At 42.7% G+C, this 22,820-nt stretch overlaps 1 protein-coding gene across 2 annotated transcripts in view; it reads right to left on the bottom strand.

The window, feature by feature from the left end:
* LOC132899222 (adhesion G-protein coupled receptor G2-like) overlaps nt 1-22,433 on the bottom strand; it is a 54,471-nt gene extending 32,038 nt beyond the window's left edge. The window contains exons 1-10 of one of the 2 annotated variants that reach the window (XM_060940948.1): nt 22,210-22,433; nt 21,732-21,822; nt 21,502-21,550; nt 21,259-21,409; nt 20,383-20,475; nt 19,507-19,599; nt 18,631-18,723; nt 17,755-17,847; nt 16,855-16,971; nt 16,616-16,735 (exon numbers count right to left, since the gene is read on the bottom strand). In XM_060940948.1, coding sequence (XP_060796931.1) covers nt 16,616-16,735; nt 16,855-16,971; nt 17,755-17,847; nt 18,631-18,723; nt 19,507-19,599; nt 20,383-20,475; nt 21,259-21,409; nt 21,502-21,550; nt 21,732-21,822; nt 22,210-22,215 — 906 coding nt within the window. In that variant the 5' untranslated portion in view covers nt 22,216-22,433. The remainder of the gene's footprint in view (nt 1-16,615; nt 16,736-16,854; nt 16,972-17,754; nt 17,848-18,630; nt 18,724-19,506; nt 19,600-20,382; nt 20,476-21,258; nt 21,410-21,501; nt 21,551-21,731; nt 21,823-22,209) is intronic. The other variant, XM_060940949.1, reaches the window with a different exon arrangement.
* Between the last annotated feature and the right edge of the window lie 387 nt (nt 22,434-22,820).

Raw genomic sequence — 22,820 nt, 5'->3', positions numbered from 1 at the left:
GCCCTCCAAGTCAAGATCGATGGTGCTGAAGAAGGGGAAAGTGATTGACAAGTTCCGGTTTTCCATCTCAGGAACTGTCATTCCAACCATCACAGAACAACCTGTCAAGAGTTTGGGGAAACTTTTCGACTCCAGCCTGAAAGACTCAGCTGCCATCCAGAAGTCCAGCATGGAACTTGGAACGTGGCTTACCAAGGTTGACAAGTCTGGTTTGCCTGGTAGATTTAAAGCCTGGATCTATCAGCATTCTATCCTGCCACGAATCCTCTGGCCCATGCTAATCTATGCAGTCCCAATGACAGCAGTTGAGTCCCTAGAAAGGAACATCAGTGGCTTTCTTCGAAAGTGGCTAGGCCTCCCACGTAGTCTCACCAGTGCAGCACTGTATGGGGTGAGTAACACTCTGCAGCTTCCTTTCAGTGGCCTCACCGAGGAGTTCATGGTGGTACGCACTAGAGAAGCCTTACAGTACAGGGACTCAAGCAACTGCAAGGTGTCAGCAGCTGGCATCGAGGTGAGGACAGGAAGGAAGTGGAAGGCTGGGAGAGCAGTGGAGGTGGCAGAGTCTCGCCTAAGACAGAAGGCACTGGTGGGCACTGTGGCAACAGGAAGAGCAGGCCTGGGTTACTATCCAAAGACCCTGATCAGCCAGACCCGTGGTAAGGAGAGACACCACCTGATCCAGGAGGAGGTCCAAGCAGGCATAGAGGAAGAGCGTGTGAGCAGGGTGGTGGGACTCCGGCAACAGGGAGCATGGACAAGGTGGGAGCGCGCACTACAGCACAGGATCACCTGGACAAATATCTTGCAGGCAGACTTCCATCGGGTCCGTTTCCTAGTGCAAGCTGTCTATGATGCCCTGCCTAGCCCAGCGAACCTCTATGTCTGGGGAAAGAGTGAGACACCATCCTGCCTTCTGTGTTCTGGTAGAGGCTCCTTAGAACATCTTCTCAGCTGCTGCCCAAAGGCCCTGGCTGATGGCCGCTACTGGTGGCGCCATGACCAGGTGCTTAAGGCAGTTGCTGAAAGCTTAACCTCTGCCATTAGCTCTTGCAAGCACCATCATGCCCCGAAGAAGGCAGTCTCCTTCGTAAAAGCTGGAGAGAAACCCCGAGCACGCCAACATATAACAACAGGCCTCCTCCACATGGCAAATGACTGGCAGCTGCAGGCCGACCTGGGAGAGCAGCTGAGGTTTCCCCAACATGTGGCAGCAACAACTCTCCGTCCAGATGTGGTGATAACATCTGAGGCTTCAAAATACCTCATCATTCTGGAACTAACAGTTCCCTGGGAAGAGCGTCTTGAGGAGGCCAATGAGAGGAAAAGAGCCAAGTACCAGGAGCTGGTGGAGGAGTGCAGGGAGAGAGGTTGGAGAACCTTCTACGAGCCCATAGAAGTTGGCTGTAGGGGTTTTGCAGGGCGCTCCCTCTGCAAAGTCCTGAGTCGCTTGGGCATTGTAGGAGCAGCTAAGAAGAGGGCCATTGCATCCGCAAGCGAAGCCGCAGTGAAAGCCACATGGTGGCTTTGGATTAAAAGGGGTGATCCGTGGACTGCTACTGGGACGCAAGTCGGGGCTTGATCAACCCCGGCTGGGTCACCTGGGTGAGGGTGTATGATGTTGCGAGACCCGAAACACCCGAGGACCCCAGGATACATCACTGAGGATTAGGGCTGTAACGATACACCCAACTCACGATTCGATTCGTATCGCGATTTTTGACCCACGATTCGATACACCCACGATTTTTTTTTTAAATGCATTTTTAAAGGAGTAAATTTGACTTAACATTTACTTACTTACATTAACTATTTAATAACAAATAATTCAGACCACTGCAGAGAATGAGTAATATGTATGCAAAAATGAACAAATGTATATCCAAAGACTGTTTTATTTCTCAAAATAATACTGTTGAGCCGGAAGCTCTGTTTTTTTCGGTTCTGAAAAAGTCATTTTTCCAAATCGTGTAAATCCGTGAAGATTTTTTTTGGGGGGTGGCTGTCTCACTGTCTCACTCTCATAGGGCCAATGATTTTCTGTGATCGCGGAAAACAGATGGAAATTACGGAATTTTTATAGTGAAACATTGCTCACGTGTCAAAATGTAACTGCCGCAGAAGGCTTCCGCCCAAGCAGACATGCCTTCAGTGTTGCCAGATATTGCTAACGTTTTCCACCCCAAAATATGTTCAAAACCAGCCAAAAAGCACCTAAACCCGCCCAATCTGGCAACACTGCATGCCTTTCCGGTCAAGTGATTGTGATTGGCTTGTGGCACACCTAGCCAGCCAATGAGCTGCTTGTTTACAGATTCGCTCCCCACGTCGCAACCTGAATGGCGACTGCTTAAAGGAAATGAATGCTCTGCCAGTGGCGAGTGTGGACGTTGCGTGACTCACAGAAGATTGTTGCAGGTCGGCGAAAAAACGACTTACTAATAGATATAAAAAATAAAAGTAATTTAAGTAAGTTTAAAATGTAATTTAAATAAAAAGTAAAGTATGCATAAATTGAAGTTTGGAAGCGCCTCTGTTTTTGGGCTGAGGAGAAGTTTGAAAGGGTGTACCGCGATTTTGCCTTCTTGTATCGCGACACGGATCGTGGCTCTGCGTATCGCGATTTCGATACGCATATTGTTACAGCCCTACTGAGGATGCATCCCAGTGCATCCATGAGGTGTTTCTAGCATAGTAATACCAAGTATAATATTTTTGTCTCATTTGTTTAACTGGGTTCTCTTGATCTACTTTTAGGACTTGTGTGAAAATCTGATGATGTTTTAGGTCATATTTATGCAGAAATATAGAAAATTCTATAGTTCACAAACTTTCAAGCACTACTGTACTTGTGAAAAATAAGATTCAAAGATTCTTTGTTGTCAATTCACTATATATCCAGGACATATAGGAGAATCGAAATGCTGTTTCTCTCTCACCTTACTTGTAAAAAACAGATAAAGATTACAAAAAAAAATTATATTAACAACAAACAATATACATCATATTTATAAATATAGATAATATATAAAAATACACTAAAATCAAACAATGTACAAAATAGCAGTAGTGCAAATACAGTACAATATCTGTAATGGAGAAGGTGCTAGCTTATGAGGTGTATATGAACAGTAGGGCCATTATTAAAAAATGTTCTGTTTCCGGTCCACCGGCCGGGTGAGTGCTGTTTGTGCGGTTGAAATTTTTTTTTTTTAAAGCCGGTTTTTCGACATTTTTTTCGGGTTCGTAAATCTAAAATCGAACTTGACATTTACGCATTCCCAGAGCTTTCCACTAAGGCTCATACTAGCCAGCCATGACAAATAAGGGCCTCTGCATGCTCTTGCGACAAGGCTTTCGCAGATAGCTTTTCGCAGACAGTTGTAATTTATCGTTGAGCAGGGAGTAATAGGCGTGCGCGATGTTATTCACTGCCACAACGCAAGGGGGCGCGAAGTCGCAAAATCGCTAGGAGTAGTTGGTGGGTGTGGTTAGTGGAGTGTTTATCCTCCGGTTACTTATAATGACTAGAACTGGAGTTGTATAGATGTACGTACTTCCTCACTTCCTCGATCAACCGCTCTTCGTGCTGCTCCATCTTCGCTCATGTTTTTAAAAATGGCGGTCGTGAAAACAAACCAAACCGGGAAAGTAGGGAAGCGGAAGTGCGTGTACAGCGGATGTAGAGTGGACCAATCAGAGCCCTCTTGTCTGCGAGGCTTCTGCGGTGGTAACAATTTTTGGGAGGTGCGCGCAGAGCGTCTGCGAAGGTGGGGGGGCTACGCAGACGCCATCTGCGACGCCATCTGCGAGGACTGCGTTGTCAGCATAAATTGGCCTTAAGGAGACGACAATTCCCCTGTGGGAAATGGTGAGAGTGATGCAGTGCGCGTAGCAGCCGCTATCGCAGGCTATGAGGCTCCGATGCTCCGATGCTCTGAGCCTGTGTGTGTTTGAGAGAGAGAGAGAGCAGCCCCTCCCCTCTCTGCTCCCTGAGTGCAGCTCGTCGCCTTGGTAACGGTGCTCAGGTGCAGGGAAGAGACACAATATGACAAGCAAAGAGCACTTTTTCTCAGAGTTCCTTCTCCTCGAACAATGGTGATTTACACGGAAACGAAAGGAGCTATTCACAAAATTCTTTCACATTGAGCGCTACAAGGCTCTCACGAACACATTGATGTAATTTTTTGTCTCTAGTGTAAAAAATGTGGACAATAGAGCGAGTTAAAAACAAGTGATTTTGTAGTAAAAGCGCTGTCAGGATTATAATGGGAGTCAATGGGGCAGCGTGCCTGTCCTCTTGTTACTTTCAGGCTTCTCATTCAAAAACTGTAAATCCTATCGCTCAGGTAGACACATTGTGTGAATCAAGACAAGTGTGACTCCCACTTTTGAGAAAATGATGTCTGTAGAGTGAAATTTGTGGCTGAAAACACAGTTTAAATGAGAAAGTTTGAGCTACTTTTTCAAGCTCTCTACACTCTACCTCAGACCTGGGCATTTTATGGCCCGCGGGCCGCATCCGGCCCTTTGGTTCATTCTGTCCGGCCCGCGTAAGGTTAATTAGAAATTACAAAATAAATGTATTTTCTAATTTTACCTCATGCATGGACTGAATGTGCATTGCTTTTATTTTGAAGTTGTGTTCAACAAAAACGCAATGTGCGCGACATTTACATGACATGAAATCCCACGAAACCTAATCCCGCGATAACTACTTCAGTAATTTGTCCAGACCAACCACAAACTTGTACGTCATCCTTCAAACGGTCCAGCCAATCACATAGTGTGATGTCACCAGCAAGCGCCAGACCCCGAGCCGATCTGTAGATCTGATACCTACACTAAATCGACACGGCATCATTATTATAATATGATGTATCTTGTTTGATATTTGGAGTAGAAAGACAATATTGTGATGTCTTTATTGTGTTTTGGGGTGAATGTGACTGAAAAAAAATGGTACAAATGTTCACATTTTGTTAACCATTGTTTTGGGAAATTTGATTGAATAAATGACCTTTTTTTTTGTAAGGCAACCTCGTTTTTTCCATACTCTTACCAGTCTTAGCAGCTTGTAAAAACAATGTTATTTACTGCTTTATATAAAGAAATACAATTAATATTACGCAGAATTTTTAGTTCAGCCTTTTGGTCCGGCCCGCCACAAAATTTTCTGTTTCTCATGTGGCCCCATGGAAAAAATAATTGCCCACCCCTGCTTTACCTTAACGAGCTCCACTGAAGTGTAACGCCATAGACACCCATTATAAAGTCTGAATTTCTCCAGAATTGATTGGGAGTAAACACAAAATAAACTCCTGTGCACGCAGTTCCCAGGATTAAATGTATTTTCCACAGACCATTTATTTATTCACTTTACTCAAATACAAAGTAAAATGGCAGTAAATCTTCTTTCTTTTCTTGCGTATTGCATCATGAGGCGTTCCTGGCTTGTAAATCTCTTATTTTCGGTGCATGACACATTCACGCAACTGAGCATGCTATGAATTAACAACGACAACGGTCTGCAGTGGGGGCTACACAATTAAACACTCAGCGAACATTTCTCCATTTGTGTATGAAAATACACTCCAACGACTCAGTTTGGTTTCATTTACAACCAACGGTGTCTTTTGATGCCAGCATGTAATTGAACGAGAGAAGACTGGTTTACTGGAGACAAAATAAGTGTTATTTCTGCTTCTGTTCCCTCCGACGGCCCGACACACTGCTGCCTCCGCCGAGTGCGCATGCACACACCGCATGTCGGGGCCGCGGATGAGTTAAGGCCAATTTATGCTGACAACGCAGTCCTCGCAGATGGCGTCCCAGATGGTGTCTGCATAGCTCCCCCCTTCGCAGACGCTCTGCGCACACCTCCCAAAAATTGTGACCACCGCAGAAGCCTTGCAGACAGCGTCGCAGACAAGAGGGCTCTGATTGGTCCACTCTACATCCGCTTCCCTACTTTCCCGGTTTGGTTTGTTTTCACGACCGCCATTTTTAAAAACACGAGCAAAGATGGAGCAGCACGAAGAGCGGTTGATCGAGGAAGTGAGGAAGTACGTACATCTATACGACTCCAGTTCTAGTCATTATAAGTAACTGTAACCAGGGGTTAGAAACACACACACACACACGCACGCACACACACACACGCACACACAGAGTAAACTACCCAGTATACTACCCACACACTACATACAATCCACAGAATACACAGAATAGATACTTTTATTTTGAACCATTTACTCGTTTCCATCAGCGAATTGTTATTTCCATGGCACCACATGTCTCACACAACTAGCTGCGTAACATCAGCAGCCAATCAGAGGCTACGCAAGTCACGTTCGGGCTCACGCTGCAGAACTAAACAGAGCCGCTAAGTTACGTTAGCCGTTAGAAACATCACCATCAAGAACCGTCACCTGAGTGAGCTAGTAAGAAACCGCTAAAAAAAAAAACTTAACCGGTGAAAAGGAAAAAAACAAGTGTCGTAACATCCCCCCAGAGAGCGCATTAACCACGAGAAGTCGGCTAACTGCCCCGTCCGTCCAGAGATCTGCGGTGAAATTCATCAACCGAGCAACGTTTACAATAGTTTGAACTACAACTGTGGTCCCGGATTCCTCCAGTCACCCCGATGGCGAGCCGTCCCTTCAAGTGAACCTTCTGACATATACACCTATTCACACAAGTACCCTACAATTCGAACTTGGGAACCAACTTTATATTTTTGCCATTTTTTTATTTCGTTTAAGGGCCCCGGGGACAATTCATTTCTTTTCATAGTGTGCACACTATTTTTATTTTTATTATTTGGTTGGGTTAATTATAACTTTTTTTGTATACAATATATAAGTATTCACCCACTATTTGGTTGGGTTATTTATAACTTTTTTGGTATACAATATACGAGTATTTACTCAAAAAGAATATCCTTGTTGTCTCATTATTGTTGCATTCCATTGGCTCCTTGCGAATGTTAGTTCTTCTGATATCAGGTCCATAGTATTAGTTTCAGGCTTTCTGATATATATATTTACTGTAATTCACCCTTTTCTTAATTGCAAAGCTTGGTTACAGAAGTGGCGAGCCAGCCAGGAGCCAATTGTTTGTGCAGCAATATTGAGCAGCAATCTGTTATTACTAATATGGATTTTATACAGAAGTCTGGTGTCAAAATTCCAAATGCTGTTTTAGTTAGTGGGATAACTCAGGTACCCGAACAAGACGAACAAGTCCTTGATTTCCTTAAACAATATGGTAAAATTGATAGAGTACTTTTAGTTGAAGACCAACAGTCCGAATTCTTCCAAAATCTGATTGTTGAGTATTCTAGCGGTTCAGCTATCGAAACCTTAGAGCCTCACTTACCATACACTTACACGACACAAGGTGAATTTCCCTCCCTTTATGAAGTTAAACCACTCAGTAGCACGTACACTACCAAAGTTGGCTGTAATGTTACCAAAACATACTTAACTGAGCTCAAGCGACTAGCTAAGATGAGTGGCAAAAATTATGGAGAGGTCTTAAAAGAGATGATGTCCCAGATAGGAGTAGACATAGAAGCCATGCAACACACAGTTGACGAGCCCTCCTCTGCACATGTCGAGACCACAGCCCCATCCATACCAACTTATAAAGAACCACCCCACATCTCACTTCCCAATGTTACACCAAACGGCCATGGAGATGCTGATCATACCACACTAGCCAATGCTAAGAGAGCACCGTCCCTTTCCCTAAGTGATGTGAACCCACCTGACATCCAGAAGGTTGTGGTCGAGCACATTGTACGGAGCCAAGACGCCTTCCCTCACATGCAGTCCCAAGTGAGACTCCGCTCCTTCTCTGGCAAGACCCCCATACCTAACCATGAGACTGACTACGACACATGGCGCACGCACATTGAGATGTTACAGAATGACCCCAGCATGTCACCCCTGCAGATATCCAGAAAGATCCTTGAAAACTTACTCTCACCAGCAGTGGATGTTGTTAAAGGCCTGCTGCCTGGATCACTGCCTACAGCCTACCTACAGCTGCTAGACTCAGCCTACGGCACGGTAGCAGATGGAGAAGAGCTCTTCGCCCAGTTCCTCAACACCCTACAAGACCCCGGTGAGAAGTCATCCGCGTACCTGCAACGACTCCAGTTGGCCCTAAACCATGCCACACGACGAGGGGGAGTTACACCCAAAGAGGGGGACAAGCACATCCTGAAGCAGTTCTGCCGGGGGTGTTGGGATAACACCCTGATCAGCACGCTGCAGCTAGAGCAAAAGAAAAACAGCCCACCCCACTTTTCAGACCTCCTGTTAATGATTCGCTCTGAAGAAGACCGACAGGAAGCAAAGTCCACCCGCATGAAGAGACACATGGGCATCACGAAGCAGAAAGCTCAGGTCCACTATCATGATGTGTATGTTCTTGAACCAGAGGAGAACACCGGTGCCATCAATGTGATTGAAGATCTGTGAAAACAAGTGGCCAGTCTGCAAAGCCAACTTACCACCTTTATGTCACAGAAAAAGACACAGGGCGCTAACCACAAGGGATCTGCAGGGAGGCCTCAGAACAGAACACCAAAGACAACCGGCCCAGATACAAGCACAAACAGACAGTCTGTGAAAACACCCACAAACAAACCCCGGCCTTGGTACTGCTTTAACTGTGGTGAAGATGGCCACATTGCCCCCTGCTGCACTGACCCTGCCAACCCCCGCCTGGTAGCAGAGAAGAAGAGGCAACTACAGGAAAGACAGCAGCAGTGGGAAGCCCGAAATGGTTCCAGTTTGCCTTTAAACGACTAAAAGTTCCTGTTGTGGGACAGACAGGGGCTGAGGAGAGCCAACAGCATCCCTCCAATGTAAGCCATGAAAACAGTGTAATCAGTGAACACAATGGAAGTAATGAGAACAGAACAAGCAATAGAAATAGAACAAACCATGAAAACAGAACACGAGTGAAAACCAACAAAGTTAAAGCACACACTTTTACCACCCAGCCACATTCCCATCCACGCCATTCAAAGCGGAACCACCGGTTCCAACTCCCAAACCGACTAGTTGGCACCAAGAGCACAGCCCAGGTAACTGTAAGAGGGGAAGAGGTCAACTGCCTCCTTGACTCTGGGTCACAAGTCACCACAGTTCCTGAGTCCTTTTACAAGCAGCACTTCTCTGAACAGCCCATTAAGCCACTGCATGACCTCTTGGAAGTTGAAGGAGCAAATGGCCAGCCTGTGCCTTACTTTGGCTACATCACAATAACCATTACCTTTCCAAAAGATTTCATAGGAGCCCCCATAGATGTAAACACACTCGCCTTAGTGGTCCCTGACACTTCACATTCCCTCCTACTCATAGGTACCAACACCTTAGACGTGCTCTTTGACATGTACTCCGACACTGACACAACCAGTTGCCAGCCCCTCCCACATGGCTATGCAGTAGTCTTCAAAGTCATCGAGTTAAGAAGGAAACAGGCAAGCAACAACCCCCAGGGGGTAGTGAAGATGCAAGGCAAGACGCCTAAACTCATTCCAGCCGGTGAAACTGTGGTGGTGGAGGGAGTTGCCCTTGTCCGTGGCTTCCAGGATGAGAAATCTGTGGTTATTGAGCACCCATCGTCGTCTCCCTTGCCAGGTGGCCTACTAGTGAAAGCCGGTCTGGTCGATTTCCCTCAGCTACGGCCTCATAAACTGCCAGTTGTCATCAGCAATGAATCCGACCATGACATTGTCATTCCTGCAAAGTGTACCATAGCAGAAATTAGTGCCTACCAGACCATCCTGCTAAAAGCACACAGTGTGACTAAGCAGCCACAATTCCCTCAAACCACCTCTGAGACCCAGTCATTTCCTGAGCCCATCTTAGATTTTGATTTTGGTGATTCCTCCGTCCCGCTTGAGTGGAAGCAACGCATCATCGAGCAGCTCAACAACATGCCGGAGGTGTTTGCGCAGCATGACCTGGACTTTGGATGGACAGACCAAGTGCGACACCAAATTAAGCTCTCAGATGAAACCCCCTTCAAGCTACGTGCCAGACCAATCCACCCGCAGGACCTCGAAGCTGTCCGAAAGCACATCAAAGAGCTTCTGGATGCGGGAGTTATCAGGGAGTCTGAGTTGCCATTTGCATCCCCCATAGTGGTCATCCGGAAAAAGAATGGCCAAGTCCAGCTGTGCATCGATTACAGACGTCTAAACCTCCAAACCATCAAAGATGCCTATAATCTTCCAAAGCTGGAGGACACGTTCTCAGCCCTCAATGGTGCACAGTGGTTCTCGGTCTTGGACTTAAAGTCGGGGTACTACCAGATTGAGGTCGAAGAGAAAGACAAAGCAAAGACTGCCTTCGTGTGTCCCCTCGGTTTCTGGGAGTTCAACCGACTGCCCCAAGGAGTGACGAACGCCCCCAGCACATTTCAATGATTGATGGAATGCTGCATGGGAGATATGCATCTGAAAGATGTCCTCGTCTTCCTTGACGACCTAATAGTGTTCTCCAGAACCCTTGAGGAGCATGAAGAAAGACTTGTAAAAGTGCTAACCCGTCTCAAAGAGTTTGGATTAAAGCTGTCCCCAGAAAAATGTATGTTCTTCCAGACGTCCGTCCGTTACCTGGGGCATGTAGTCTCCAGAAATGGTGTCGAGACAGATCCTGAGAAGATCTCAGCCCTCAAGACATGGCCTGTTCCCCAGACCCTGCGAGAGCTGAAGTCCTTCCTTGGTTTCGCTGGGTATTATCGGAGATTTGTTAAGGGCTACTCCAGCATCGTGAAGCCCCTCCACAGCTTGACCTCCGGCTACCCGCCATACCACAAGAAATGCAAAGCAAAGCAGACAGACACAAGACCAAAGACAGCCCAATACCTCAACCCCAAAGACCCTTTTGGAAGCCGCTGGACACCAGATTGCCAGCAAGCCTTTGAGACAGTCATTCAGAGCCTCACTACAGCCCCTGTTCTAGCTTTCGCTGACTCTCAGAAACCCTACATACTCCACACTGATGCCAGTACCACCGGGCTCGGTGCTGTATTGTACCAAGAGCAAGAAAACCAGCTTAGGGTCATAGGGTATGCAAGTAGGGGCCTGTCAAAAAGCGAGAGTCGCTACCCAGCACACAAACTCGAGTTCCTGGCACTCAAGTGGTCGGTTACGGAGAAATTCAGCGACTACCTGTATGGCAACCATTTCACCGTTGTAACAGATAGCAACCCGCTGACCTACATCCTAACCTCAGCCAAACTCGACGTGACAAGCTACAGGTGGCTAGCTGCACTGTCCACGTATTCTTTCAAACTCCTCTACCGGCCAGGGAGACAGAATGGAGATGCGGATGGATTATCACGAAGACCACATAGAATGCTGGCAGACGATCTCAGATCACAAAAGGAGAGAGAACGCATACAGCAGTTCGCACAAGATCATCTCTCCGATCCCAAGAACATCGATGTGGTGGATCGTTCTGTTGTTAAAGCCATCTGTGATAGACAACTCACCTTCAGCCCCCACCCTGATGATGAGGTAGAAAGAGATACAGACTGTGTGGCCTTAGTGGAGACTCTTGCCGTGTCCTTCAGTGCTGTTCCCGACTGCTATGAACAAGAAGATCAGTTTGGAGGCCTTCCAACCATTCCCCATCTTTCTTTGACAGAGATAGCAGCTAAACAAAGAGCTGACTAATGTATAAAACATGTCATCAACCAGATCGAATGTGGGGACACGCCACCCCCCACTTTGCGCACCCAACTTCCTGATCTTCCACTCTTCCTCCGTGAACTCCCTCGTCTTGAGCTCCACAACAACATCCTGTTCAGGCGACGCCAAGTGGGATCCCAGAGAATGCATCAGCTTGTCCTTCCAGCCGAGCTCTGCAGCCAAGTTCTCACCAGTCTGCACAATCACATGGGCCACATGGGAGTCGACCGGACACTGGATCTCATAAGGACTCGATTCTACTGGCCAAAGATGGCCCTAGATGTGGAAGAGAAGGTGAGGACATGTGGCAGGTGCGTGAGGAGAAAGGCGCGACCCGAAAAAGCAGCCCCTTTGGTCAACATCAAGACCACACGACCCCTCGAGCTCCTTTGCATGGATTACTTGTCCCTTGAACCTGACAAAAGCGGGACTAAAGACATATTAGTTATCACCGATCACTTCACTAAATATGCGGTTACGATCCCAACACCCAATCAAAGAGCCCGCACAGTAGCAAAGTGTCTGTGGGAGAACTTTATGGTACACTATGGTATCCCTGAGAGGTTACATAGTGACCAAGGTCCAGATTTCGAGTCCCGCACCATTAAAGAACTCTGTCAAGTGGCTGACATCCACAAGGTTCGGACAACCCCATACCACCCCAGGGGTAACCCTGTGGAAAGGTTTAACCGCACCCTTCTCGACATGCTGGGCACTCTCCAAAATAAAGACAAGTCCTGTTGGCGTGACCATGTGAGACCCTTAGTCCACGCCTACAATTGCACCCGTAACGAGGTCACTGGCTTCACCCCGTATGAGCTCATGTTCGGGCGCCAGCCCCGCCTGCCCGTTGATCTCGCTTTCAAGCTGCCAGTGCAAGAAGGCCAGCACTCCTCTCACTCCGAGTATGTGCAAAACCTCAAGTCACGTCTTAAAGAGAGCTACCAAGTGGCTATGGAGAAGGCGGCAAAGATAGCGCAGAAGAACAAGACAAGGTACGACAGGCATGTCACCGCCTCAGACCTGGAGCCTGGAGATCGAGTACTGGTCAGGAATGTTCGCATACGAGGAAAGCAAAAGATCTCCGACAAATGGGAACCCACTGTCCATGTGGTGGTGAAAAGAGCAGGCACTCTCCCTGTATACACCATTAAACCAGAAACTGGAAATGGTCCCCAAAGAACATTACACAGAGACCTATTGCTCCCGTGCGGGTACCTACCTGCAGAGGAAACCAGTCAGCCTGTGCAGAAGCCAGTACCGCGCAGGCCAAGAACTCGTGCAAACCCAGAGGTAGAAGAAGAGAGCTCCTCCGATGACGATGACTACTCGCTCGTTCCTGTCTGGTTGAGTTCACCTGTCCCCATGGTCAGTGAGAGTTCTGTGCACCCACACTTTCCCCTGACCAATATCCAAGAACCTCCACGTCCTTGTCCACTCAACGTTCAAAACAGTGACAACCTACCCAAACTTGACATTCAACCTAACATACCTGATCTAAACTTACCTGACATGTCCAAAAGTAGTCCAGATAGTCCTTTGATGCTTGAGTCTAACCTTCATCAGAGTGATGCTGAACACTTGCCCACCAATAGTGACACACCCACCAATAGAGACATACCAACCGATAGAGACACACCAACTGAACAAGTAAATGAACCCGCCTCGATTCAACCTCATGTATTGGAGGAAGAGCAACTTTTAGTTCCCCCAGCAATGTCTGACAAAGATCAGGAGAATGATGGTCCCAGAGCAGTAGAACCTGAGGAACAAAGAGAGGAAATGAGAGGAAAGAATGGAACAAGGAGTAACCATGAGAACACAGGCACTAATGAACCTCTAAGGAGATCTGAGTGCAACCGTCAACCCCCACGACGGCTTGACTATGCAGAGCTAGGAAATCCTCTGATCGCAGTAGTGAAATCCTTCTTTCAAGGACTGTCCACAGCTTGGTCCGAAATAAGTGAAGAGCCTGTCCAATCCCCCACCCCATCTCCTATAATTGCCGTGTAGCTGTCCACCTTGCACAGGGACGTGCATAGGTTCAGGAGGGGAGGATGTAACCAGGGGTTAGAAACACACACACACGCACGCACACACATACACGCACACACAGAGTAAACTACCCAGTATACTACCCACACACTACATACAATCCACAGAATACACAGAATAGATACTTTTATTTTGAACCATTTACTCGTTTCCATCAGCGAATTGTTATTTCCATGGCACCACATGTCTCACGCAACTAGCTGCGTAACATCAGCAGCCAATCAGAGGCTACGCAAGTCACGTTCGGGCTCGCGCTGCAGAGCTAAACAGAGCCGCTAAGTTACGTTAGCCGTTAGAAACATCACCATCAAGAACCGTCACCTGAGTGAGCTAGTAAGAAACCGCTAAAAAAAAAAAGACATCTTAACATCTTAACCGGTGAAAAGGAAAAAAACAAGTGTCGTAACATCCCCCCAGAGAGCGCATTAACCACGAGAAGTCGGCTAACTGCCCCGTCCGTCCAGAGATCTGCGGTGAAATTCATCAACCGAGCAACGTTTACAATAGTTTGAACTACAACTGTGGTCCCGGATTCCTCCAGTCACCCCGATGGCGAGCCGTCCCTTCAAGTGAACCTTCTGACATATACACCTATTCACACAAGTACCCTACAATTCGAACTTGGGAACCAACTTTATATTTTTGCCATTTTTTTATTTCGTTTAAGGGCCCCGGGGACAATTCATTTCTTTTCATAGTGTGCACACTATTTTTATTTTTATTATTTGGTTGGGTTAATTATAACTTTTTTTGTATACAATATATAAGTATTCACCCACTATTTGGTTGGGTTATTTATAACTTTTTGGTATACAATATACGAGTATTTACTCAAAAAGAATATCCTTGTTGTCTCATTATTGTTGCATTCCATTGGCTCCTTGCGAATGTTAGTTCTTCTGATATCAGGTCCATAGTATTAGTTTCAGGCTTTCTGATATATATATTTACTGTAATTCACCCTTTTCTTAATTGCAAAGCTTGGTTACATAACCGTAGGATAAACACTCCACTAACCACACCCACCAACTACTCCTAGCGACTTCGCGCCCCCTTGCGTTGTGGCGGTGAATAACATCGCGCACGCCTATTACTCCCCGCTTAACGATAAATTACAACTGTCTGCGAAAAGCTATCTGCGAAAGCCTTGTCGCAAGAGCATGCAGAGGCCCTTAAGGCCAATTTATGCTGACAACGCAGTCCTCGCAGATCGCGTCGCAGATGGCGTCTGCGTAGCCCCCCCTTCGCAGACGCTCTGCGCGCACCTCCCAAAAATTGTGACCACCGCAGAAGCCTTGCAGACAGCATCGCAGACAAGAGGGCTCTGATTGGTCCACTCTACATCCGCTGTACACGCACTTCCGCTTCCCTACTTTCCCGGTTTGGTTTGTTTTCACGACCGCCATTTTTAAAAACACGAGCGAAGATGGAGCAGCACAAAGAGCGGTTGATCGAGGAAGTGAGGAAGTACGTACATCTATACGACTCCAGTTCTAGTCATTATAAGTAACCAGAGGATAAACACTCCACTAACCACACCCACCAACTATTCCTAGCGATTTCGCGACTTCGCGCCCCCTTGCGTTGTGGCGATGAATAACATCGCGCATGCCTATTACTCCCTGCTCAACGATAAATTACAACTGTCTGCGAAAAGCTATCTGCGAAAGCCTTGTCGCAAGAGCATGCAGAGGCCCTTACTCTCCCTTGATCAACGAAGTCGGCGGGGAATTTGTGGTTATTATCGGTACAAACAGTGCGGTTTAGTTTGACATTATTGTCAGTCCGTTAGATAAACATTTAATTTTATTAAAATCGAAAATTAATATTTAGAGCCTGTGGGCTACAAAAATAATAGTCATTAAAGTAGCTGGCTGGACTTAATTGTGTAGTCGGCTGTATGGCCGGCAGCCGGCGCTTGTGGAAAGCCCTGCATTCCGCGCAGAATATAGAATTGAATCAGCTCTGCGCATGCGCCATGCGGCACAAAAAAATGGCAGCCACCATGAAGGAAGGAGATCCAGAGTTTTCAAACATTTGCTTAAGTGTGAAATCGCAAAATGGTATTCTAACAAACAACAAAATAGCAAAGATTCAGAAAAACAAATCATTCAGTGATCATTTTAATAGTGTAATTTCATCCGAACTAGGCCTAATGGTCTATTTAGAACTACAAAAAGTCAGTGTATCGGACATTTTAAGTACCTTTGTAAAAGTTTTGCAAATGTTGCAGTCAGCATTTAAAATGCTAACTTAAAGTTTTTGTACAAGTTTCACTTGATTTAACTGTCATATTTTATTAAATGTGTCTGCTTTTGTAATAAAAAAGTACTGAAAGAAAAAGCAAACACAGCATTGCGACTTCTTATCCATCCATAAAAAAAAAAATCCCTCCCTCCCGACTGAAAATTTTTTGCTCACCCAGTGGACAGGAAATGGATTTCTTTTAAGGCTGGCCTAGTGCAAATGAGCTATAGCAGCAGATACAGCAGTAATGCAAATGATTGTAGTGTGATGTGCAAACGGATGAGATAGAGTTTCTTGTGTGAATGAATGTGTTACAGACCAGGGGTAGGGGGTAGGTAGTGGTATAATAAAACCCACATACCATGTGCAAAATAACATTTGAACAATAAATTAAAAAAATCACGTGAATAATAACATGCACTGCATATGAAAAATCTATGAAACATAAAATGTAAGGCGTCTCAAAACCATGTGTGTCAGTTTCATATCTGTATCATGTGATTATTCATTTGTGACTTTTCTGTAAAGGAAGAAAGTACCAAGATCTTAAGGATTCCATAATTATGATCTGAAAGATATCTACAGATGATTACTTACGGGTATTATTTCACTACTGTTCACTGTAAAGTTGATAAGTAGATCGGACAAGCCTTTGATCTTACAGTTGTCAGTTTCAACACGAATGACGTCAGATTTCAACACAGTGTTCAGGTTATTCTGTTAGAATGTGTAGAAAATGGATATAGATTTATAGTTCTTTGGGATACAAAAAAATCAAGCATCCAACAGAAAAGCACATTAGTTAAAAAGATTGTGAAAATTTATGTAAGACTTACTATAAACTGTTGAGGAGAGCAATATCTCAGGACACCAACGTTGCACTGGTATTCTGAGACATTCGGAGAAAGTTCCAGAGGAACAAATACATCTATGGGTGGATCATCATCACACAGCTATCAGACAGTAAAGTCAAGATTATTCAGATCAGATACCATTTGTTTAAACACGTTGAAATGCAAGATCTTCATTATCTTGATTGCTTTAATTGTCAGATGTTTTTATTACTAATATTCCTCCAAGGCTGTTAATTATTATACCACTGCACTGTTGAATTCTCAAATCTGATAAGTTTTGATAACAGCAGCTCTGACAGCAGTGACGACTGCAAACCACATGTTTATATTAATGCGCTTGTTCTAATACATTATAGTTCGATAGTAATAAATCATTTGCAGAAACTTGAATGGCAGACGCTCCAGATAACCATACATAACTAATAAACAGATTAAAGGAAAAACTGGTGTTATTTAACAAACACAAAAGTATATAATTATTGATACAGTGACGTTTTCTGTAAATAGACATTTATTCTAAATTTATGGAAGGAGTCTGCCAAAGGAAAGACTTCTGGACAGAGGTCTATGAAGTTTCCAGTTCCTCTGTAACATGACAAGGTATGTTAACTGATTGATTGATTTTTGTCTTGTTAACTTCAAGTGACAAAAAAAATAAAGGTTGTTGAAGGCTATTAGTTTTCTGCTGACAGATTTCCTGGAATAAAGCACTTTGACAGACATTTACTGGAAAATAATCAACTCTGGAGTGGTAACCATAACTCTACTTCATACTGAACCACATCACTGAGCACCATGTCTTTTGATTATCTTCTTATTACAGCATGTTCCATTTTGTTTAATTCCTTATTTATTTTAAAATCTTCTATAGTAGAGTGTTACCTTTGGAGCAGAGCTCTTCGTATGTCTTTGAGCCGTGATGTTATTTTTATCCAGAGGAACAAATACATCTATGGGTGGATCATCATCACACAGCTATCAGACAGTAAAGTCAAGATTATTCAGATCAGATACCATTTGTTTAAACACGTTGAAATGCAAGATCTTCATTATCTTGATTGCTTTAATTGTCAGATGTTTTTATTACTAATATTTCTCCAAGGCTGTTAATTATTATACCACTGCACTGTTGAATTCTCAAATCTGATAAGTTTTGATAACAGCAGCTCTGACAGCAGTGACGACTGCAAACCACATGTTTATATTAATGCGCTTGTTCTAATACATTATAGTTCGATAGTAATAAATCATTTGCAGAAACTTGAATGGCAGACGCTCCAGATAACCATACATAACTAATAAACAGATTAAAGGAAAAACTGGTGTTATTTAACAAACACAAAAGTATATAATTATTGATACAGTGACGTTTTCTGTAAATAGACATTTATTCTAAATTTATGGAAGGAGTCTGCCAAAGGAAAGACTTCTGGACAGAGGTCTATGAAGTTTCCAGTTCCTCTGTAACATGACAAGGTATGTTAACTGATTGATTGATTTTTGTCTTGTTAACTTCAAGTGACAAAAAAAATAAAGGTTGTTGAAGGCTATTAGTTTTCTGCTGACAGATTTCCTGGAATAAAGCACTTTGACAGACATTTACTGGAAAATAATCAACTCTGGAGTGGTAACCATAACTCTACTTCATACTGAACCACATCACTGAGCACCATGTCTTTTGATTATCTTCTTATTACAGCATGTTCCATTTTGTTTAATTCCTTATTTATTTTAGAATCTTCTATAGTAGAGTGTTACCTTTGGAGCAGAGCTCTTCGTATGTCTTTGAGCCGTGATGTTATTTTTATCCAGAGGAACAAATACATCTATGGGTGGATCATCATCACACAGCTATCAGACAGTAAAGTCAAGATTATTCAGATCAGATACCATTTGTTTAAACACGTTGAAATGCAAGATCTTCATTATCTTGATTGCTTTAATTGTCAGATGTTTTTATTACTAATATTTCTCCAAGGCTGTTAATTATTATACCACTGCACTGTTGAATTCTCAAATCTGATAAGTTTTGATAACAGCAGCTCTGACAGCAGTGACGACTGCAAACCACATGTTTATATTAATGCGCTTGTTCTAATACATTATAGTTCGATAGTAATAAATCATTTGCAGAAACTTGAATGGCAGACGCTCCAGATAACCATACATAACTAATAAACAGATTAAAGGAAAAACTGGTGTTATTTAACAAACACAAAAGTATATAATTATTGATACAGTGACGTTTTCTGTAAATAGACATTTATTCTAAATTTATGGAAGGAGTCTGCCAAAGGAAAGACTTCTGGACAGAGGTCTATGAAGTTTCCAGTTCCTCTGTAACATGACAAGGTATGTTAACTGATTGATTGATTTTTGTCTTGTTAACTTCAAGTGACAAAAAAAATAAAGGTTGTTGAAGGCTATTAGTTTTCTGCTGACAGATTTCCTGGAATAAAGCACTTTGACAGACATTTACTGGAAAATAATCAACTCTGGAGTGGTAACCATAACTCTACTTCATACTGAACCACATCACTGAGCACCATGTCTTTTGATTATCTTCTTATTACAGCATGTTCCATTTTGTTTAATTCCTTATTTATTTTAGAATCTTCTATAGTAGAGTGTTACCTTTGGAGCAGAGCTCTTCGTATGTCTTTGAGCCCTGATGTTATTTTTATCCAGAGGAACAAATACATCTATGGGTGGATCATCATCACACAGCTATCAGACAGTAAAGTCAAGATTATTCAGATCAGATACCATTTGTTTAAACACGTTGAAATGCAAGATCTTCATTATCTTGATTGCTTTAATTGTCAGATGTTTTTATTACTAATATTTCTCCAAGGCTGTTAATTATTATACCACTGCACTGTTGAATTCTCAAATCTGATAAGTTTTGATAACAGCAGCTCTGACAGCAGTGACGACTGCAAACCACATGTTTATATTAATGCGCTTGTTCTAATACATTATAGTTCGATAGTAATAAATCATTTGCAGAAACTTGAATGGCAGACGCTCCAGATAACCATACATAACTAATAAACAGATTAAAGGAAAAACTGGTGTTATTTAACAAACACAAAAGTATATAATTATTGATACAGTGACGTTTTCTGTAAATAGACATTTATTCTAAATTTATGGAAGGAGTCTGACAAAGGAAAGACTTCTGGACAGAGGTCTATGAAGTTTCCAGTTCCTCTGTAACATGACAAGGTATGTTAACTGATTGATTGATTTTTGTCTTGTTAACTTCAAGTGACAAAAAAAATAAAGGTTGTTGAAGGCTATTAGTTTTCTGCTGACAGATTTCCTGGAATAAAGCACTTTGACAGACATTTACTGGAAAATAATCAACTCTGGAGTGGTAACCATAACTCTACTTCATACTGAACCACATCACTGAGCACCATGTCTTTTGATTATCTTCTTATTACAGCATGTTCCATTTTGTTTAATTCCTTATTTATTTTAGAATCTTCTATAGTAGAGTGTTACCTTTGGAGCAGAGCTCTTCGTATGTCTTTGAGCCGTGATGTTATTTTTATCCAGAGGAACAAATACATCTATGGGTGGATCATCATCACACAGCTATCAGACAGTAAAGTCAAGATTATTCAGATCAGATACCATTTGTTTAAACACGTTGAAATGCAAGATCTTCATTATCTTGATTGCTTTAATTGTCAGATGTTTTTATTACTAATATTTCTCCAAGGCTGTTAATTATTATACCACTGCACTGTTGAATTCTCAAATCTGATAAGTTTTGATAACAGCAGCTCTGACAGCAGTGACGACTGCAAACCACATGTTTATATTAATGCGCTTGTTCTAATACATTATAGTTCGATAGTAATAAATCATTTGCAGAAACTTGAATGGCAGACGCTCCAGATAACCATACATAACTAATAAACAGATTAAAGGAAAAACTGGTGTTATTTAACAAACACAAAAGTATATAATTATTGATACAGTGACGTTTTCTGTAAATAGACATTTATTCTAAATTTATGGAAGGAGTCTGCCAAAGGAAAGACTTCTGGACAGAGGTCTATGAAGTTTCCAGTTCCTCTGTAACATGACAAGGTGTGTTAACTGATTGATTGATTTTTGTCTTGTTAACTTCAAGTGACAAAAAAAATAAAGGTTGTTGAAGGCTATTAGTTTTCTGCTGACAGATTTCCTGGAATAAAGCACTTTGACAGACATTTACTGGAAAATAATCAACTCTGGAGTGGTAACCATAACTCTACTTCATACTGAACCACATCACTGAGCACCATGTCTTTTGATTATCTTCTTATTACAGCATGTTCCATTTTGTTTAATTCCTTATTTATTTTAGAATCTTCTATAGTAGAGTGTTACCTTTGGAGCAGAGCTCTTCATATGTCTTTGAGCCATGATGTTATTTTTATCCATCTTCACTACAGTCATTTTAAAGTTCTCTTGCTCATAGGTTTTGCTTGGCCCTGTAAATTGTAAGCTGAGGTGCTTTGCGATGTTGTGCTTCTCTTCCCTTTGTTGCAAAAACATCGACATATCTTTCAGTCTAAATTTATGGACACACACTGATCCGAGCATTGTATCTGAATTTTATTGTTTTCCTACTTGATGTGTGAAGTGGGTGGCTTTTGTTTGTTTTTCTTACAGTTGCACTCTGCATGATAGATAGATAGATAGATAGATAGATAGATAGATAGATAGATAGATAGATAATTATATTATAATAATAATAATGAAAATATGAAACACTTTCCTTTATTGTCATTATGTCTTAGTTGTACATTTGATGTAAAACGTTATTCAGTTCTATTTAGGATGAAATGTAATATGTGTACCGCTTTTCTTAGGTTTCTTGTCACAAACAGAAATGGCTTCAAAGATCAGCAGAAGCATAAAATAGAGGTGTATCATACCAATAGTTCTCTGCTGTGAAAAAAAATTGATAGATGGATCATTTAAGTTGCGATAACATTACACTGTGCAAAGAGAAGACACAAAATAAGTTAAATTACAAGACCGTAGGTTAGCTTATTAAAAATGGACATTAAAAATAAGAACCACAAGACTTATTCCAAATGATATAAAAACTGATTACAAGGTACAAGGAAAAATCAAAATTTTTACAAGGTGCCTGCATGATTACAAATCCACTTCTGTGAATATTATGATAAGATGGAAGAACAAGCCATCTGAAGAATTCTTCACACCTCTCATATTATTATTAATGCTGGATCTTGACAATCAGCCTCATACAGCTTAGTTCACGAGCACCTCACACTCACATAAATCAAATCCATAAAGCATAAAACTTACCCCCATTTTATCCAAATAAACGAGTTCAGATCTCAGATATCATATAGTATCTGATGATTCTTCAAAATCAGGGTCACTTTATATAGAAATAAAGAAAACCCCACACAGCTCAGCTGGAAAGATGTTGATGTCTCATTTCTGTTCCTTGTTTTCTGTCTATTATCTCATCTCATCTCATCTCATCTCTAGCCGCTTTATCCTGTTCTACAAGGTCGCAGGCAAGCTGGAGCCTATCCCAGCTGACTATGGGTCTGTCTATTATAGAGCCTTTTATTCATTTGCATACACAAATACCAGGGGATCAGATGTGTACAAGCACATGGTTCCACATATGCAGAATACTGTACAATGCCTCATCTTCCAGTACTGTGTCGTTTATTCAAATTGGTTACAGCTTCAGCAACAAACTCTTTTGATGCATTACAGGATGCTCCATCTAAAAATAATTTTTGGACACAAGTACAGAATGTAGCCAAAGGTGTCAATTATGGAATTATACAATAGATCCTCTGCAATAAAACACAAATAATGTTGTGTTTTAAAATGGATTGATACCACTGTAAATATACTGCATTGTAAAACTTTGTCATATAAATTAATATAGGGCTGTT

The sequence above is a fragment of the Neoarius graeffei genome, chromosome 15 (assembly GCF_027579695.1).
Source record: "Neoarius graeffei isolate fNeoGra1 chromosome 15, fNeoGra1.pri, whole genome shotgun sequence".
Lineage (NCBI taxonomy): Eukaryota > Metazoa > Chordata > Actinopteri > Siluriformes > Ariidae > Neoarius > Neoarius graeffei.
The sequence above is the reverse complement of the archived record's forward strand: the minus strand, read 5'-3'. Positions and strand labels throughout refer to the sequence as shown.